Source organism: Rhipicephalus sanguineus, chromosome 2, assembly GCF_013339695.2.
Source record: "Rhipicephalus sanguineus isolate Rsan-2018 chromosome 2, BIME_Rsan_1.4, whole genome shotgun sequence".
NCBI classification, from domain to species: Eukaryota; Metazoa; Arthropoda; class Arachnida; order Ixodida; family Ixodidae; genus Rhipicephalus; species Rhipicephalus sanguineus.
Genome location: NC_051177.1, coordinates 151437121 through 151454001, shown reverse-complemented (window position 1 = coordinate 151454001; position 16881 = coordinate 151437121). Strand labels below are relative to the sequence as shown.

At 49.9% G+C, this 16881-nt stretch overlaps 1 protein-coding gene across 1 annotated transcript in view; it reads right to left on the bottom strand.

Annotated features, from left to right (window-relative positions):
• Nucleotides 1-3353: 3353 nt before the first annotated feature.
• LOC119381970 (apical endosomal glycoprotein) overlaps nt 3354-16881 on the bottom strand; it is a 29762-nt gene continuing 16234 nt past the window's right edge. The window contains exons 3-5 of the mRNA XM_037649718.2: nt 7715-7852; nt 3574-3735; nt 3354-3358 (exon numbers count right to left, since the gene is read on the bottom strand). Coding sequence (XP_037505646.2) covers nt 3354-3358; nt 3574-3735; nt 7715-7852 — 305 coding nt within the window. The remainder of the gene's footprint in view (nt 3359-3573; nt 3736-7714; nt 7853-16881) is intronic.

The window sequence follows — 16881 nt, the reverse complement described above, 5'->3', positions numbered from 1 at the left end:
TCCTTGCCTGGCTGTAACACCACGTTCCCCGCTTGCGCTCGCCCCTGGAGAAAGCGCAGCCGGGCTAGAGGGGAGACACGGCGCGCGTTGCGCTTCCGTTTAGCCCGGCCGTGGTATGATTTTATTTGTTAACTCTTTAACATGCCGCGGGAAGGCGACCTTAGCCCAAGTTCTGCCTCCAATCAGCGACGCTCTTCTGGCTGTCGCATTGCTTTCTCTGATATCGCGTTCTCATCGTTAAAGGGCCAGTAACCGACCAGTAACCCCTCCCCCCCCCCCCAAACAAGCCCGCCAATTCGTACAGCAGACCACGGCGATCACATATTTCGAATATTACAGCGCTGCGTGCCGCGCGGACCCTCCATTTCGAAAAACGATTCCCGCGCCTCTTTCCTTCGCCTAACCAATCCCCCTCGTACGCGCAGTGACGCAAACTTGCCCATCGGCAACTTGACGTACCACTGAGCTCGTCGATTGGTCTAAACCAGTTCTCAGCAAGATAACGTCACTTCCTCTTCCCACGCACCGCTACGAAACTGCGCCTTGTTTCTTCGCCCTGCGGTGATGCGGTTTCAGCTACGCAGTTGTCGGGTTGTTCCTCGCACTGCATAGCATCTGCACGCACTTCGCCTTCGACATGAGCAACACGTGGAGGAAGCGTTGTCGGGTGCAAATCGAGCGGAGAGAGGTACCTCGGACGGGTCGCGCTTGCTTGGCGCGGCAAGCGGGATTCTCCACGCTTTTCTCTCGCACCCCTTCCTCGTCTTGTAAAGCAAGCACGCATTCCTGCTGCATTGTGAACTGTCACAAAAGTTTAAAAATAGTGAAGAGCCGAAAACTGCCCGTCAAGTTAGGAGCACGTGCGAAAATGTAAACTATAAACAACCAGAAGCCGCTGCAAGCGGAAGTGCATGGCGACTGATCGAGCTCGCCGATGACGTCAATTGCTAACGTCGTGTCACGTTGCCGAAGTGGGCAGACTCACGACGACGGGCTTAAAATAGGGGCTTTAGACGGGCTACGCCTTTCGCTCCCTCTGGCGGAGAAGAGTGGCGAGGCCGCGCGAAAATTTGAAACCGGCTGAAACGGATGTTCTAACCCCTGTAACTTCATTATTACAGCACGTACTCGCAAAATTCTTGCGGCAGCATGTTCACATAGCAAAAGTGCGCATATTTATCTTCATTACAATTTTTGGACTTCGGGGTTGTTTACTGGCTCTTTAACTACCATATACAGCTACCACAAAGGTTTAATCGTTGATCATGGACGTTAGTCGTCGGAATGCAGATGTGCCACCAGAGTCAACGTGGGTGCACCCACCTACAACGGTGCTATAGCTGCTAAACACCAATACACATGGTGCAAGCTCTTTTATAGCAACGTACACTAAACATTCAGCTACTTCTGTAACGACACGTTTTACTTTCGTGTAATACCGATTACAATGACGGAGAGATCAACCATTTCTTTTTGTATTTCGCGAGCATCTGTAGCAAGCAGAGACACTAATATTTTAGATGAAATTTACAAACTGTCTAACGATACGTTTTGCAAACTGATCTACAATTTTCTGATTGGGATTTTTCGCCTAGCTTTGTTGCATCGATAATTGGTTAATTACACACACCTAATTAGGCAATGAAGAAGAACACAAAAAACAGTGTTACGTTCTCCAGCAATATTCGGCAACCTGTATTGGGTCGCATTGTCATAGATTGCACCGGCATATTTTTAAACCGTGGCCTCAGGCTGAACTTATGGCTCCGCGTATACTTGCCTGTCTTGCGTTTCCCGTCCTTCTTTTGTCCTCATCGTCACCCCTAATATTTCATTTATTGTGGTAGCAGCCGTGCGAACATAAAATGCACATTCTTTGCCACTCACATTATTAAAGCATGTTTTCGTCTCCCATACACAGTTCAAGCTTGATGACATGTAAGTGTGACCCATGCGACGTTTGCTATAAAAGCTAAAATGTGCGTACAAAGCTGAGCCGACAATGATTGTCGCCTGATGTGAGCCCTTTTTCCCTCGAGCTTTTTTTTGTAATTTAAGTGGGTAGGCGTGCGCTAGAGGAGCGGGGGAGTGAGATGATGATCGCGCTGTACCCTAATGAACCGAGAAACTACAAGAGCAGGCTTGGGGGCGCGGAAAGCTGTGTTCTCTTCAACAATGCGCTCCATTCTCAGCATGTCACGCTGTGAAATTGTGTAACGCATGTCATGCATGATGAATAAAGAAAAAGGCGCTCTGAAGTGGATCTCTAGTGAGATGTATTTATATATATTTTCTTCTAAACTTGTCTATGACCGCCCACATCGAGTGACAGTGTACTTAACAGACAAAAAAAGATGGCTGAACCCTCTGTCATAGGAATCAGTATAACACGTGTCGTCACAGAAGTAGTTGATTGTTTATAGTGTATTGGTACATGAGAGCTTGTAGTGGCACATCTCTGTAATGAGATATAAGGCCCATGATTCAACCCTTACGGTAGCTGAAATTTTGAAGATATACCTGGACACCGCATATGGTGAACCCCCCCCCCCTCCTCCCCAAATTTGGGATCAACAAGCACATAGTAAACACTGCTGCTTGTCAAAGCGTCATGAAACGCGAAGAGAAACGCGACGAGCATCGTGTCTTCCCTCTAGCCAGGCCAAAAATTCTCGCAGGGCGACCGGGGAGCGCGGTGCGACAACCAGGCGAGCGTCGGAGAGCTATTTTTCGATATGGATCGGTGCTATAGGCGAGGCTTAGGCTAAAGCCGCCACCTAGCGGTGTGTTAAAGTGTTGAACAAGTCACACTTCTCCTATTGGAAACGCGCCAAATCGGACGGTCAAGCAATGGCGCGTTGCCGGAGCTAATTGCAGTGCCAACGAAGTTTTTTTTTTTCCGAGCCTGATGGCACACATGTCACCGCCCCGTTATAAGTGGGACGTTCTTAGCATCGATCCATCCAACCAAGAGCATTGTGAGAGGAAAGTGTGAGAGACAAAAGGCGTGTTCATGTAGCCTCCGTTATATGTTCGGCGGTAGCTCAGTAGGGCAAACGTCCGCCAGCCATCATCGCAGACCGAGAGGTTATGGGTTCGACCCCCGTCAACGGAACTTACAGGTTTTGTTTGTCATCAGGCTGATGGAGTTAATATTGCTGACGTATTTCCGTGACGTAAATACGTCAGGAAAGTCTTGGTGGACCCCGGCATAAAACACTTTCGTGTTAAAAATTTACATTTCAAGCACAGCTTAAAAAACAGAAAAATCACGTTATGTTTCTAAACAAATTTCGTACGCTCCTTTACATTACGGTCTCAATCAGGAAAGAAGGAAATACATAACGCAGGGACTAACCTGCACGCACCACAATAGCAACACAAAAGCAAACAAAATCATTATCGCAACCTGCTTTACGGAGTCACTGGAAAACTTCGCATGAATTTTTGTATAGTCGTTCGAAATCGTGTATGAATTTGCGTCAGTTCAAAAATATTTAATGGTCAAACATTTAAAATAATCAAGAAAGCAATAAAGTGGGGAAAGAAAGGCTTGGGTATATGGTGGGGTACCTGTTGCGGATACGGTAGTCAGCAAATTTCCTCTTGCTTTATCACTTCCTGACATGTAGTAATGAAATTGAAGACACTGCACATTTTCCCTGCCTGGTAGTGTTGGTGAAGTGAAAGATTCTTGCAAACGGTTGCCATCTGCTTCTAGGTAGGCCATGCCACCTGCCGGAAAGAATATATTGGTAGCTGTGCGCTGAAATATTGTTTTCAATGAAATGAATGTCTACAAAAACGTAAATGGGATCACTGTCGCATACGAATTCCAATGACCTCCAGAACATGTCAACTAGTGCATCGTTCGCTAGCATTCGCTGACTTATACAATGAACTTGCTGCGGCAAAAACGCTGGCGGCAGAAGTTCTGGAATTATGTGTTCGGGGATTATAAACAGCCAAAAAGGCCGAAACAATTCGAGGAGGTTGCATAAACAGTGAGCCTCACATGTTTTGCCAGGCTTCCTCATTGCACTGCAAATGTTTTATTTTATTGTGTGTGTGTGTAAAATGGGATCTACATAAACGCTAAGAAATTACCATTGGTCATCTTTTCGTGAATTTTATATACCTTTTCTGCTGACAGCTCTTCCAAATTTTTACGGTATTCATTTTGTGGACTACCTTACAGAATCGGCTGAAATATTGACGTGCGTGCCAACAGCATAGTTGAATCCCTTCATCAGATCAGTGGAAGGGGCGGGCAATAACTGTCCGAGAAATCAACATGCGTAATGAACTACTGAACAAAAGTGCACTAATTAAGTTTGTACACAACAATGCACGGCTCATACTTTAACGAAAAAATTATGCCCGCTTGTTCGCAAGCCACATCCCCTTCGAACGCTCTATCTGGATGCCATCTTTTTCAAAGCATTTATTTACAATCTCTCTGGCAAAGTATATTGGCACTAGATTAATTTGCACGTTTATTACGCACACTGGCGTTTTCTGTGGAAAAGATAAATGGGACATCAGTGCATTTCTTAGGGAGTTTGATGCCATGTCTCTAGAAACTGTTGCCATTCTCGGCGTTCGCGCCAAACTGGATTGCCTTGCAAGTTCTCCGGCTCTAATTTAAAGTCTTGCATTACGCACCACAGTATAATTTATTTAGCAACAATGAATCAAGGAAGCCAAAGGTCAAGAAAGGCAAGGGGACATTGGTACTTGTACCAATGCCCGTCTGCCTTCCTTGAGTTCATTGCCTGTCGGCAGGGAGTGTTAGCCAGCTGATGCTCCTCGCCGCCATGGCTGCTGGTGGCGCTGACTAAAATTTTAAGATTACAGGCTTAGAAATACATAATAAAGTGGACGGGCGAACGACCGCCTCAATAGCCCAATAGGTAGAGCTCGGACGCGTTATCCGAAGGTTCTAGGTTCGGTCCCTACCGGCGGCAAATTGCTTTTTCACCAATTTTAATCTATTTACAGTTGTGTTATAATTACTACACTACAGTTAAAGAGTACTAATACAAATGTCCCCTATGCCTTCATTGTCTGTTGGCATCATTAGCTTGTGTTAACAAAGAAAACGGGCCCTCGCTTTCATTTCCCTTCTTTCGTATATTTGGCGAAATGTTAAGCACTGAGCTATTAATCAATTATTGATTAGTTATATTGATGTAATGTCAATCTCTTCGGGAAATTCATGTGATGCGATAGAACTGCGTGATTTAAGCAGTAACTGTTCCATTCAAAAGTCCGGATGCGTTGTGTTAATTCATAATCAAAATTGCCAAATCACACTTTCCTGCAATGGGAAATCAAATGTTATTTCGAACATGCTTCTAGTCAAAGGTACCTCAATATGGCTTGCACTGTACGTCGTACAACGATTTCACATAATCTACTGTTACATGCTGTGCTGCCTATTGGTACGGCTGGCTAATACTGGCACACTATGCTAAACATTGGGCTTTGCAATAGACGTCAGACTCTGGAGTTTCCAAGATGTGTGGCGCCACCTGTCGGAGAAGTATTGAGTAGTGCATAGACCGACTCTCTCGCATAGTTTGCTATGGGACCAGGTGCAACTAGCGAGTGCGAAACAACGATTGAGCTTAATATCGCGTGTGTTTGCGCATTTAGCACTCAGAACTAGAGCTGTGAATTGCTCTCCGCTAGTCGGACGCGCCACCGAACCGTCGTGAAGTGCTGCCTGGATAATTCACCTGAACGACGGCGAAAACAGCAGCAGACGAGAGCCCTGCACACGCTACGAAGAAACTCCGCAAAAGACGCACTGTTGCGTTGTGAATTGCCACGGACGTAAAAGACTGAATAACAACGTTCAGTTTTACCGATTTCCATAGTTGTCGTACGAAGAAGAAAGGCGAGAGCGCTGGATACGGGCCGTTGCGAGCGTGTTCGGTAAGCGAAGTACCCGCGTTCTCCACAGCCGGTGGCATGAATGTGTGGCTCTGCTGTTGTTTTGCGTAGCCCTGATGCAAAACAGTGGTAACCTTGACTATGAAGCTCAGCAGAGGCTCTGACCGCGGTGCTTGTCGTGTAACACGAAGTGAGCAGCTAGAGGCAGACTGGAGACGCGTACGATACGCACACCGCGACGAGTTGGTCGTCACAACACAGCATCGCGGACGTATGTACGTTTTGAAGGCTCAGAGTTCTGGTTCTGACTAGATAACACCACTTGCGTCATACAAGTAAATCGCAGAATGTTGGTCGTGACCCCCTTCAGGCTTGTTTCGCCCGTGTTCTCCGCGGTTGCCGTAGCTATCTCGGAGGCCACGGTTTTGCGTTTGGTTGTACCCCGCGAAAGTGGACACGCACGTATCCCCATTTGCAGTACATACAAACGGAAGGCGACCATCAAGAGACCATTTGAGGATGCGTAATAAAACACTCCAATGCACAGGAAGCGAGATGAATTAAGGGAGAATGCAACTGAAAAGGCGAAAATCGCCGGAGCCATTCGCCCCTGATGAACCGAGTTTTGTACCACTGATCGTAAGATGCATAGCTAAGTAAATTGATCGTGTATGTAGGTACTTTATCGCTGTGGCATACGTATATACCCGATTTTAACGCATTTAGGCTCTAGAGAACGGATGTCGGAGGGCTTGCCTCGAACTCGGTGTCGAAATCAGCGCGCTTGTACTTGCGAGTTGCAGCGCGCGGGAATAACTAAAACTTATTTTGCATTGTACTCCCAGTTCGCTTTGATCAGCTTCCTTTGTTTCTGAAGCGTGGATTGGCGGAAGAAGCTTTCCAGGTCCTTGATTTTCAGGAAACCGCGCCTCGACACCAACGAAAGAGGATGGTTATATTGCGGCCTATGCACATTCGCTTGCGGGCGGCTCTCTTTGCACTACCCAGTTAGGGCCAGGGCTACGATGAGGGCGCTGGTGGCGGTGTTTTTCGCAGCGCCGCCTGGGCAGAGTCTGACGTCTATTGCGCGTCTAGTTCATATTCATTCTTTGTAAACAAGCGCTCGTGTTACTCTTAAAAGGCTTCATATATGTACTTTTTCACTTTGCGAAGTGCACTGTAGGAATATGTCGTTGTGAATATTTAAAGGAGTACTGACATGAATTTTAAAATTTTTCGGGTTGTTGCTCTAAATAAAAGCACGGGTGTCGAGAACCCTAAAAAGAGTGTCGTGGTGCCTGGGGATGCATTGCATACATTTTTAATACCGCTTCTTTCATCCAGCAGTTTCGGTTTCGGTTTCGAGAGGGTGGCTTGATAGTGACGTGTCAAGCCTGCCCGTGACGTCACGGGCAGACTGCAACCCACGAAATATGCACCTGCTGTCCTTTGCTGTCAGTCGAACGTGGTTAATGCTGAGTGAACTGTCGTCCAGTGCCTCCGACAGCGATTTCTGTGATTTAGGCTGCATGCAGAAGCCAGACTTCGCAAAATAAGTGAGCCGACTTGAAACGTCATAGGGCTCTCCATGCGGTGAAGCTGCCTTGCAGATGCTGGGAGATGAAAACTTTAAAATCAAACTTAAATATTTATACGTGTTTCCCGGATGCGGTGTGGGGAGAACGTTAACACTACATGCCAAGGAAACCAAAAACGTCCGTTTTGCTGCACTTTAAAATCGTGTCAGTACTCCTTTAAAAGAAAAATAACTTCGGTGACTGGCAATATTCGTCACTAAGGTTTTCAATGGACTTACCAAGCATTCCACCAGATGAGTAGTCCTTCAAGGAAAATTCTTCTGGGCGTTCTTTGAGATTCCAGCTATTGTTTTTACCTCCAAACGTGTACCCACAGGATTCGCCCCAGTCGAAGTCACAGGAACCATCCCTTGGCTCTAAGTTTATAAAAAAAAGCGCCAAATTATTGTTAGAGATATAGTGAGAACACATTCTTTTACTTTGCATGTCCTCTTTGTATGAACAAAAATGTACAGCACTGATATTGTTATTGGCGTTTTATAAGCAATATAAAGTTGATACAAGGTCGTATACACACGCAAAGGGGTTATTCCACGCCAGTCGCCCCAGCCATTTCGTCGACCATCTCAAATCGTCTTAGAATACGACCCCAGAAATAAGCTTAACTAAGCGCCAGCAGAGCTGAAATCATCTGCAAGAACAGCGGTACGGCTCGAGCAGAAAAAATGTGTACTGGTTGCCAGCCTGTTTGTCCGCTAAAGCTGCGTTGCGCTGCCCGAATCCCTATGGGAAAAGAGGTTGGGCTCATCCGACCGCGAGCCACGCGGACGAGGCGCGGTTAACGAGAATCACTGATGCGAGGTCACGTGACGCGCCGTACGCCCCGCCACATACGGATTCGGTCCGCTGTCTTATGCACCATTAACGTGCGCTGACGTCGCACAGTACATGGGCCTCTAGCATTTCACCGCCATCGAAATGCCACCGCCGCGACTTTCGGGTTAGCAGCCGAGCACCATAACCACTCTTCCACCCCGGCGGACTGCCGCGAATAGGTAAGCACTGAATCCTACCTTAGCATTAGGCGGGAACTGTTTTATGTGGCCACTTGTAGCGTAACCACTGTAAAATTTATGCACTCCATCTGACACTTCGTCGCAACGCGCACTCTGGCAGCCAAGTGCTCCAATCTGGATGAATGCGCACTAATGAAACATTCGGCAACCACACAGTTGCCACACAGCTGATGGATCGCACGTATATATCGAGTGCAGATGGTATTTTGAATACATACCAGGGTTGCTGCATGTTGGCGGCTACTTTGCGCCAAAATGGCTATATTATACGACCACGTCTGGAGATGAATTTTTCAAGTTGGCTCCATGCCTACTTTCTTGCTACTTTGCGCTTCTACCTTCGTGTATTTACTGGCCATTTCCTAATTGTATACAGATAAAGTAGCAAGGAGGCTTAAAGACTATCCTTGTTTCCTAGCATTTCTTTGTCATTGGCTGGTGCGCACGCATGTACTCTAGAGGGCTGGTGCACATCGAGCCACCCCTACGCTTGGCGCTACTGCACAGACGAAATGATAAAAGTGGGCGCATGCAGGCAAACGTGTGGTTAGTGCGCTGCTGAGGCTGCCCGCCATGTATGCTGACGCTGCGCACCAGTTTCTAAGGCTGATGTACTGCGCATGTCCTCGTGTGGGCTTGACAAAAAAATGAAGAAGTTTACACTAGCCGTGTAAAGCTCAAGAAACACCGAAGCTGGCCAATCTTAGGGACTTGACGTGGCATTCTTGGCTGATTCTACGTCTTTCCCTGGCGTAGACAAAGTAGATTCGAACCACAGCCTGTCACAGACCTTGCGAGAATGTCCAAACACTAGCGCCAGAAACTAACGTCCAAACCTGGCACGGCGGCTGCGCGGACCCTCTTCGTAAGTGGGCATGACATGGCGGTTGGCTGCTCCGAGCCGTCTAGGCGAGAGGGTTTTTAAATGCGAAGCACCTTATGGCGGGGGCTTTATCCGTCCCTCCTTCCCGCGACGTCCACCCGCCACACGCATGCGCTCCCCTCCCCCTCACTCTCATCTCCTACGCTCCTCTTCTCTCTCTCTCGTCTAGGAATCCTCTACTATACGGAGCGGCGCGCGCATCCCCTCCCCCTCTCTCTCCTCTAGGGATCCTCTACTCTACGAAGCGGCGCGCACGACAGGTGGTGCGACAGCTGCATACTCCGATGGGGGTGCCACGGTAGTTCCGCGGTATAAAATGACGGAGAGCGCGCGCCGCATTCTATCCTGCGCGACGCCTTTAAGAAAGCATGCTGAAGTAAATGGTGTATATAAAAAGCTCGCCGCTAGCAGGTTGAAAGACGGTACTGTTCGTGGCCTAACCGTCTAACACCGCACCCTGCGAAGCGAGAGGTCGCCGGTTCGATTCTGCGCGTCGGAAAGTTTTTCTGAAATCTTTTTCTTTGTGGCTTGTATATATGTATATTTCTATATATATATATATATATATATATATATATATATATATATATATATATATATATATATATATATATATATATATATATATATTGTAGCGAAGCGTTGGCAGCCTGTAATGGGTCGCCCTCTCGAGCGCTTACTAGTGGGTCGTCCTCTTCCACTCTTCTCGGACAGCACGCTCCTCGCGCTCAAAGTCCGCGCTCTGTCTTGACTGTCGCCGTTGTGCTTCGTCGACTAGTGCCGTCAATAAAGGCCTTTATAATTTGGTGGAGGTGCTGTGCCGTCCAACCACCTTCGGTCTCCGTTCGATGCCCTGGCGCTTCGATCCCGTACCGTGCCCTCTACCATGCCTCAAGACGCCACCCAGCAAACGCTTCCCCCTGTACCCACAACATGCACCGGTGTCGTCCGCATCCGTGACCCTCCTGTCTTCACCGGCGCGGATGGCACTGACGTGCAGGACTGGCTCGCGATGTATACGAGCGCGTGAGCGTACCCAGCAAATGGGACGAGGCCGGAGAACTGAGCAACCTGGTTTTCTACCTCGCGGGTGTGGCAAGCCTCTGGTACAATAACCACTCAGCCGATTTCCTCACGTGGGCTGATTTCAAGACCGCCATCATCAACGTGTTTGGCCGCCCCGCCGTTCGTATACTGCAAGCCGAACAGCGTTTACGTGAACGCGCTCAGCAGACCGGTGAGTCTTTTACGAGCTACATCGAAGACGTCCTCGACTTGTGCAGGAAGGCCGACGAAACCACGTCTGAGTCTCACAAGATCCGCAAAGTTCTGAAAGGCATCGACGACGATGCCTTCACCATGCTGCTTGTCAAGAACCCTCGTACTGTGACAGAGGTGATCACGCTCTGCCAAAGCTACGAGGAGCTGCGCCGGCAGCGGTTGCTGACCCGTCGGCAGCGGTTGCTGACCAGCGGTTGCTGATCTGCAACTGGATCTAAAGAAGTGCCGATTTGCAGCACGGCAGCTGACAATCCTCGGCTACGTCGTGTCCAAGGACGGAATTCTCCCCGATCCAGCCAAGCTTCGGGCCGTGACCGAGTTCCCCAAACTTACGTCCGTCAAAGATCTGCGCAGTTTCGTAGGACTCTGTTCCTACTTTCGGCGCTTCATTCGAAATTTCGCGACTATCATATCGCCTCTGACGAAGCTCCTTGGAAGTAACGGACCCCTAAATTCGTGGTCGTCAGAGTGCGACGACGCTTTCGCAAAGCTCCGTCGTTTGTTGACGTCGCCTCCCATACTACGCCACTACGACCCTACGGCCCCTACAGAGGTACACACAGACGCTAGCGGTGTTGGCCTTGGCGCTGTCCTTGCGCAGCGCAAACCAGGGTTCCCTGAATATGTCGTGGCATATGCAAGTCGTACGCTTACTAAAGCCGAGACCAATTACACCGTCACCGAAAAGGAATGCCTGGAGATCATCTGGGCCCTTACGAAATTCCGACCTTATTTGTGTGGTCGCCCATTTGATGTCGTCACCGACCATCATGCACTATGCTGGTTGTCGTCATTGAAGGATCCCTCAGGCCGCTTCGCCCGCTGGGCACCTCACCTACAGGACTACGATATCCGCATGCTGTACCGCAACGGACGCCAGCATGCTGACGCCGACGCACTCTCGCGCTCCCCCTTGCCTGACGACAATACTACCAGCTCAGTGTCTCACAATGCCGTTTCTTCTATCGACATTCACACCATCGCTACTTAACAGCGCAAGGATCGCTGGATTGCCTCACTGATAGACTTGCTGACCGATCCGTCGGCCACTCCATCCACTCGCGCGTTCCGTCGTCAAGCTCACCATTTCGCCGTTCGCGACGACCTCCTCCACCGACGCAATTACGGCGACGGCCGCCAGTGGCTACTCGTAATACCCCGCAGTCTGCGTTCGGACATATGCGAGTCTTTCCACTCTGATCCGCAGTGTGCACACTCTGGGGTATCGAAAACCTACCACCGCATTCGCCAACGGTACTTTTGGCGAGGGATGTACCACTACGTGCAGACGTTCGTTCGCTCCTGCATCGATTGTCAGCGCCGCAAAACTTCAACGCACCTGTCGCCGGCAGGTCTGCAACCTCTACCTTGCCCTGACCGGCCGTTTGGGCGCCTTGGCATCGATTTGTATGGACCACTTCTTCTAACGTCGGCTGGTAACCGCTGGGCCATCCTCGCTGTTGACCACCTTACGCGATACGCCGAACTGCCGCTTTCCCAGCGGCTACAGCGCGCGATGTTGCCTCCTTCCTGCTGCACCGATTCATGCTGCGCCACGGTCCACCCCAGGAGCTGCTCAGCGATCGAGGTCGTGTCTTCTTGTCCGAAGACGTCGAAGCCATTCTCAAAGAGTGCAACGTTGTTCACCGGAAAACTACTGCTTACCACCCGCAGACGAATGGCCTCACCGAACGCTTTAACCGCACGCTCGTCGACATGCTCTCGATGTACGTCGCCGCCGATCACACAAATTGGGATGCCATTCTGCCTTTCGTCACCTACGCCTATAATACCGCCCCTCAGAGCACTACTGGTTTCTCGCCCTTTTTCTTATTGTACGGCAGGCACCCGTCGCACACAATCGACACAATCCTTCCATACAAGCCGGATCCGTCTGAGTGTGCGCCTATTTCCACCACAGGAACGACCTGTTTCACACAGCGCGAAAATTTGCGAAATTTTTGCGCGCGCCGACTCCGCTCTGCGCAGCCGGCTGCAAGCGAGCGCGGCAAGGAGGCAGAGACGCGTTCAAGTGCCGTCGATTGCAGCGCCACCGCCACCATTCCACGCGCTGTGGCCCTCTCCGAGGCGACCGGTCGCGCCACTCAAAACATTCTAGTACACTCTAACGCCGCGATGAGCGCCAGCGTCAACGCTGCCGCCAGTGTCAGAGTTAGCGCCAGCAAAAGCGCAAGCGCCAGCACCAGTGTCAACGTCAGCGCTGACACTGACTCCCCGCTGCTTCGCATCTACACATGGTTCCCTTTAGTGGGAGATGGTGTAATTTTTTGCAGACGCACACGTCCGCCGTCTGCTTTAGAAGCTTTAAGAGCTTCGCTCTTTAAAATATAGATCGGCAACAAAATCAAGCTGCAATGTTTATCTTCAACTTCATTTCACCACTTGAAGCTGTGGTGGTATAACAGTAGCTTTACTAATCAATTGCAGTCAGTTGCTTCAAGCTAAAACTGCTTGAATGTTTTCTGTTCCAGGGTTTCTACTGCGCCGTCGGTTAGAACGTTCCAATGTCACTCCGGCAAAAACTCTAATGTGCGGGTGCACTGAACCTATTATTCTTTATTATTTTAAATACCTGTGGCTTCAAGACGACACAATACGGAAATAATTGTGCTCTTTGTTTTATGGTCTTGATTATTCAAAATAATTATTATTCTTGAAAAAAGTGCGCAGTTTCTACTAGGGCGCAAGGCTGGAACCATCAGAGGAGCTAGTGTTCGACCTAGCTATGTTTTATTAGTAATGCTAAGCTTTTGGTAGAGATGATAAGTTTTAGCTAGTAGTACTGAGTGTGGCTAGTCTTGGGCAGACATGTCACGTGACTACCTGTTATGTGATCTTGTGATTTTTGTGACGTAACTAGCTGTTACATGGTTTTTCGCGGAGCTGTAGAAAGCAAACTCAAAAACACGGAATCCCAAATAGAAGAAATGAAGCAAACGTTAGGCACTCTTGCCGATAGCGTCAAGACGATTGCAGACAGCGTAGCCAGCCTCACGGCCAGCGTTCAGCAAATTCAGGTGGCACTTGGTGACCCAAAAGAAGGACTCAAAGCAATAAACAATCGCATCAGCGCACTCGAGCAGCGTTACGAAGAACTACCCGTATTCGTAACGGGCGACGTACCCGCAAGCGCAGCGAGAGTGAACGTCCCTTCCATCATAGCAAGATCGGTGACCTCATCGAGGGGTGGGCAGTTACTTCGCTCAGCTTTGACCTCCCGCGGTGGAGAAGAAAATAGAACTCAAGATGGCCAACGATAAAGAAGTCTTTCGCATTTGGCAGTGGAATTGCAGGGGATATGCTGGCAAAAGGGCCCCCCTGCAACAATACCTCAGGACGGCTTCGGCCAAACCAAAAGTCATCGCGTTACAGAAACAATGGTCAGCGCAGCCTCCTTATCGGGTTTCAGCGCCGTAACTGGCTCGACCGCAGGCAGGGGCGTATGCACACTAATCGACAAAAAGCTAACGCACGTCTCCCACGATCTGAAGATCAGGGGCGACGGCATTGAATACGCAATGGTCGAAATCTTGCTAGAAGCGCCACGCAAGAATCAACGCAGAAACAGCATCTTTGTGTTGAATCTGTACAGCAACCCCCGACACCGAAAACAACAGTTCAAAGGACTCTTAGAGAAGGCCTCCAGGACTGCCGGTCCCCGACCCCTGGTCGTAGCCGGAGACTTTAACGCTCCACACGGCATATGGGGTTACGTGTACGAGACGAGAAAAGGCCGGGACCTCTGGCTCGATGCCAATGAGCTGGACATGACCTTGATCACCGACAAAGCTTTTCCCACCCGTACGGGCAACTCGGCGGCTAGGGACACGACACCTGACCTCACCTTCATCAAAAACATCGAAGAAGTCGCATGGACCAACACCGCCATGGATTTTGGCAGCGATCACTACATCCTGGAAACGCGAGTCACGGTCGAGCGCAGCAGAAGTCGAGAATTCACGGTCATCGACTGGGACTTGTTTCGAAGTATACGCAGGAAGCGAACAGACGAAGACGTACCCGATGACCTTCAAGGCTGGTGCAAGAGCATTCGTCGGGACATCGAGACGGCCACCAAGATAGTCAAGACAGACCTCAACATCGAAAAGATGGATAGCAGATTGGCGCACCTGTTGGAGGCCAAAGAATCTATCGCTCGACGCTGGCAGGAGCAAAGACACAACCGGAGACTCCGTAAAAGGATATCCACCCTAAACAAAAAAATCGAGGCGCACTGCGACATCCTTTGCAAACAACAATGGGACGAGCTGTGCGAATCGATTGACGGCCAACTCCGAAACGGGAAAGCGTGGAACTTCATTAAACACCTCCTGGACGAGAAAGGATCGAGATCTAATCAAAATCATAACCTAGCCCGAGCGCTTCACGAAGCATGCAGAAACCAACCGGTGGAAGAAGTCATTGACCAACTGGTATCCAAGTATATGCCAATCGAAGAAGAAGGGGATAGGGTGGTCTTCCCCGAGTACGGAGGCTCACCGCTACCCGAAATGGACGAAGCTTTCACGGTAGCCGATATCAGACGCGTCGTCCAAGCACTCAACCGAAAATCAGCACCGGGGCCGGACGGGATCTCAAACAGAACCCTAAGAAATCTCGACGACACATCTATCGAACGGCTCACCGACTTTGTCAACGAAGCGTGGAGCAGGGGCCACGTGCCGGAAGAATGGAAGACTGCCAACACGGTGCTTATTCCGAAACCCGGCAAAGCTCCCAGCATCGACAACTTGCGACCGATCGCCCTCACGTCGTGCGTGGGAAAAGTGGCAGAACACGCGATCCTGAACAGGCTAAACGACTACCTCGAAGACAACAATGTTTACACATACAACATGGTCGGCTTCAGAGCCGGCCTCTCAACGCAAGATGCGATGAAACTCATCAAGCATGAAATTCTGGACGGATATTCCAGGGACACCAAGGCCATCCTCGGTCTGGACCTAGAAAAAGCTTTCGACAACGTCAAGCACGAATTCATCTTAGCGACGATCGAAAGTCTCGGGTTGGGACGCAGATTCTACGACTACGTCAGGTCCTTCCTGTCGGGGCGAAAAGCAAAACTACGCATCGGAGACCTGCACACGGAAGAGGTCACATTGGGACACCGAGGTACGCCTCAAGGCGCCGTCATCTCCCCAGTACTCTTCAATCTGTGCATGATCGGCCTCTCCAAGAAACTCGCCAACATCGACAGCATCAAGCACACCATATACGCCGATGACGTCACAATCTGGTGCGCCAGCGGCAGCGAAGGCAAAGTACAAGACGCCCTACAAGAAGCCATCGACACGATAGAATTGTACCTCCGGCCGACGGGTCTGAGGTGCTCGCCCACAAAATCAGAACTGCTGCTATACAGGAAAGAGCGAGGAGCGAGACCCAAGGGTTGGAAGCCGGTGGAAGAAAGCGACATTCGCCTTCACACGAGCGACGGAGCCGAAATTCCGAGGGTCAACAACATCAGAATCCTCGGCTTCTTCATCGAATCCGGTGGCGGCAACGGCACCGCCTTAAAAAAAATTGCCGCCAAGACTGACAATGCTTTTCGTTTGATCAAGAGAATCTCCGGCAGGCATCGAGGACTTAAAGAAGACAATCTGCTGAGGTTAGTAAACGCTTTCGCTCTTTGCCACCTGTCCTATGCGGTGTCAATGCACAACTGGCTAAAGTCGGAGTGGACCAAACTCGACGCCATCGTAAAGAAAACGGTCAAGAAGGCTCTAGGTCTACCGATCCGAACCAGGACTGAAAACCTCCTCAAGCTCGGAGTGCACAACTCGGCGGCCGAGATCGCCGAAGCTCAAGAACGATCGCAACTGGCAAGACTATCTGGCACAACGACCGGCCGAAGAATCCTCGCCGAATTAGGATTAAACCCCACCAGCGATTCCGGCGACGACTCTGCAAGAATACCGAAAGCGGCGCTGGAAGAAATCACGGTCGCCCCGATCCCACGCAACATCCATCCTGTCCACAACGAAGGGCGAAGAACGTCGAGGGCCAAGTCCCTACTGAAACAACTGGGCAAGAACGGCGCACCCGCACGCTTCGTCGACGCGGCCGCGCACAAGGACGGCAAGAAATACGCAGTCGCAGTCGTAGATCCACTCGGATCGGTAACCAACTGCGCCACTGTCATAACCTCGAAACCAGAAATTGC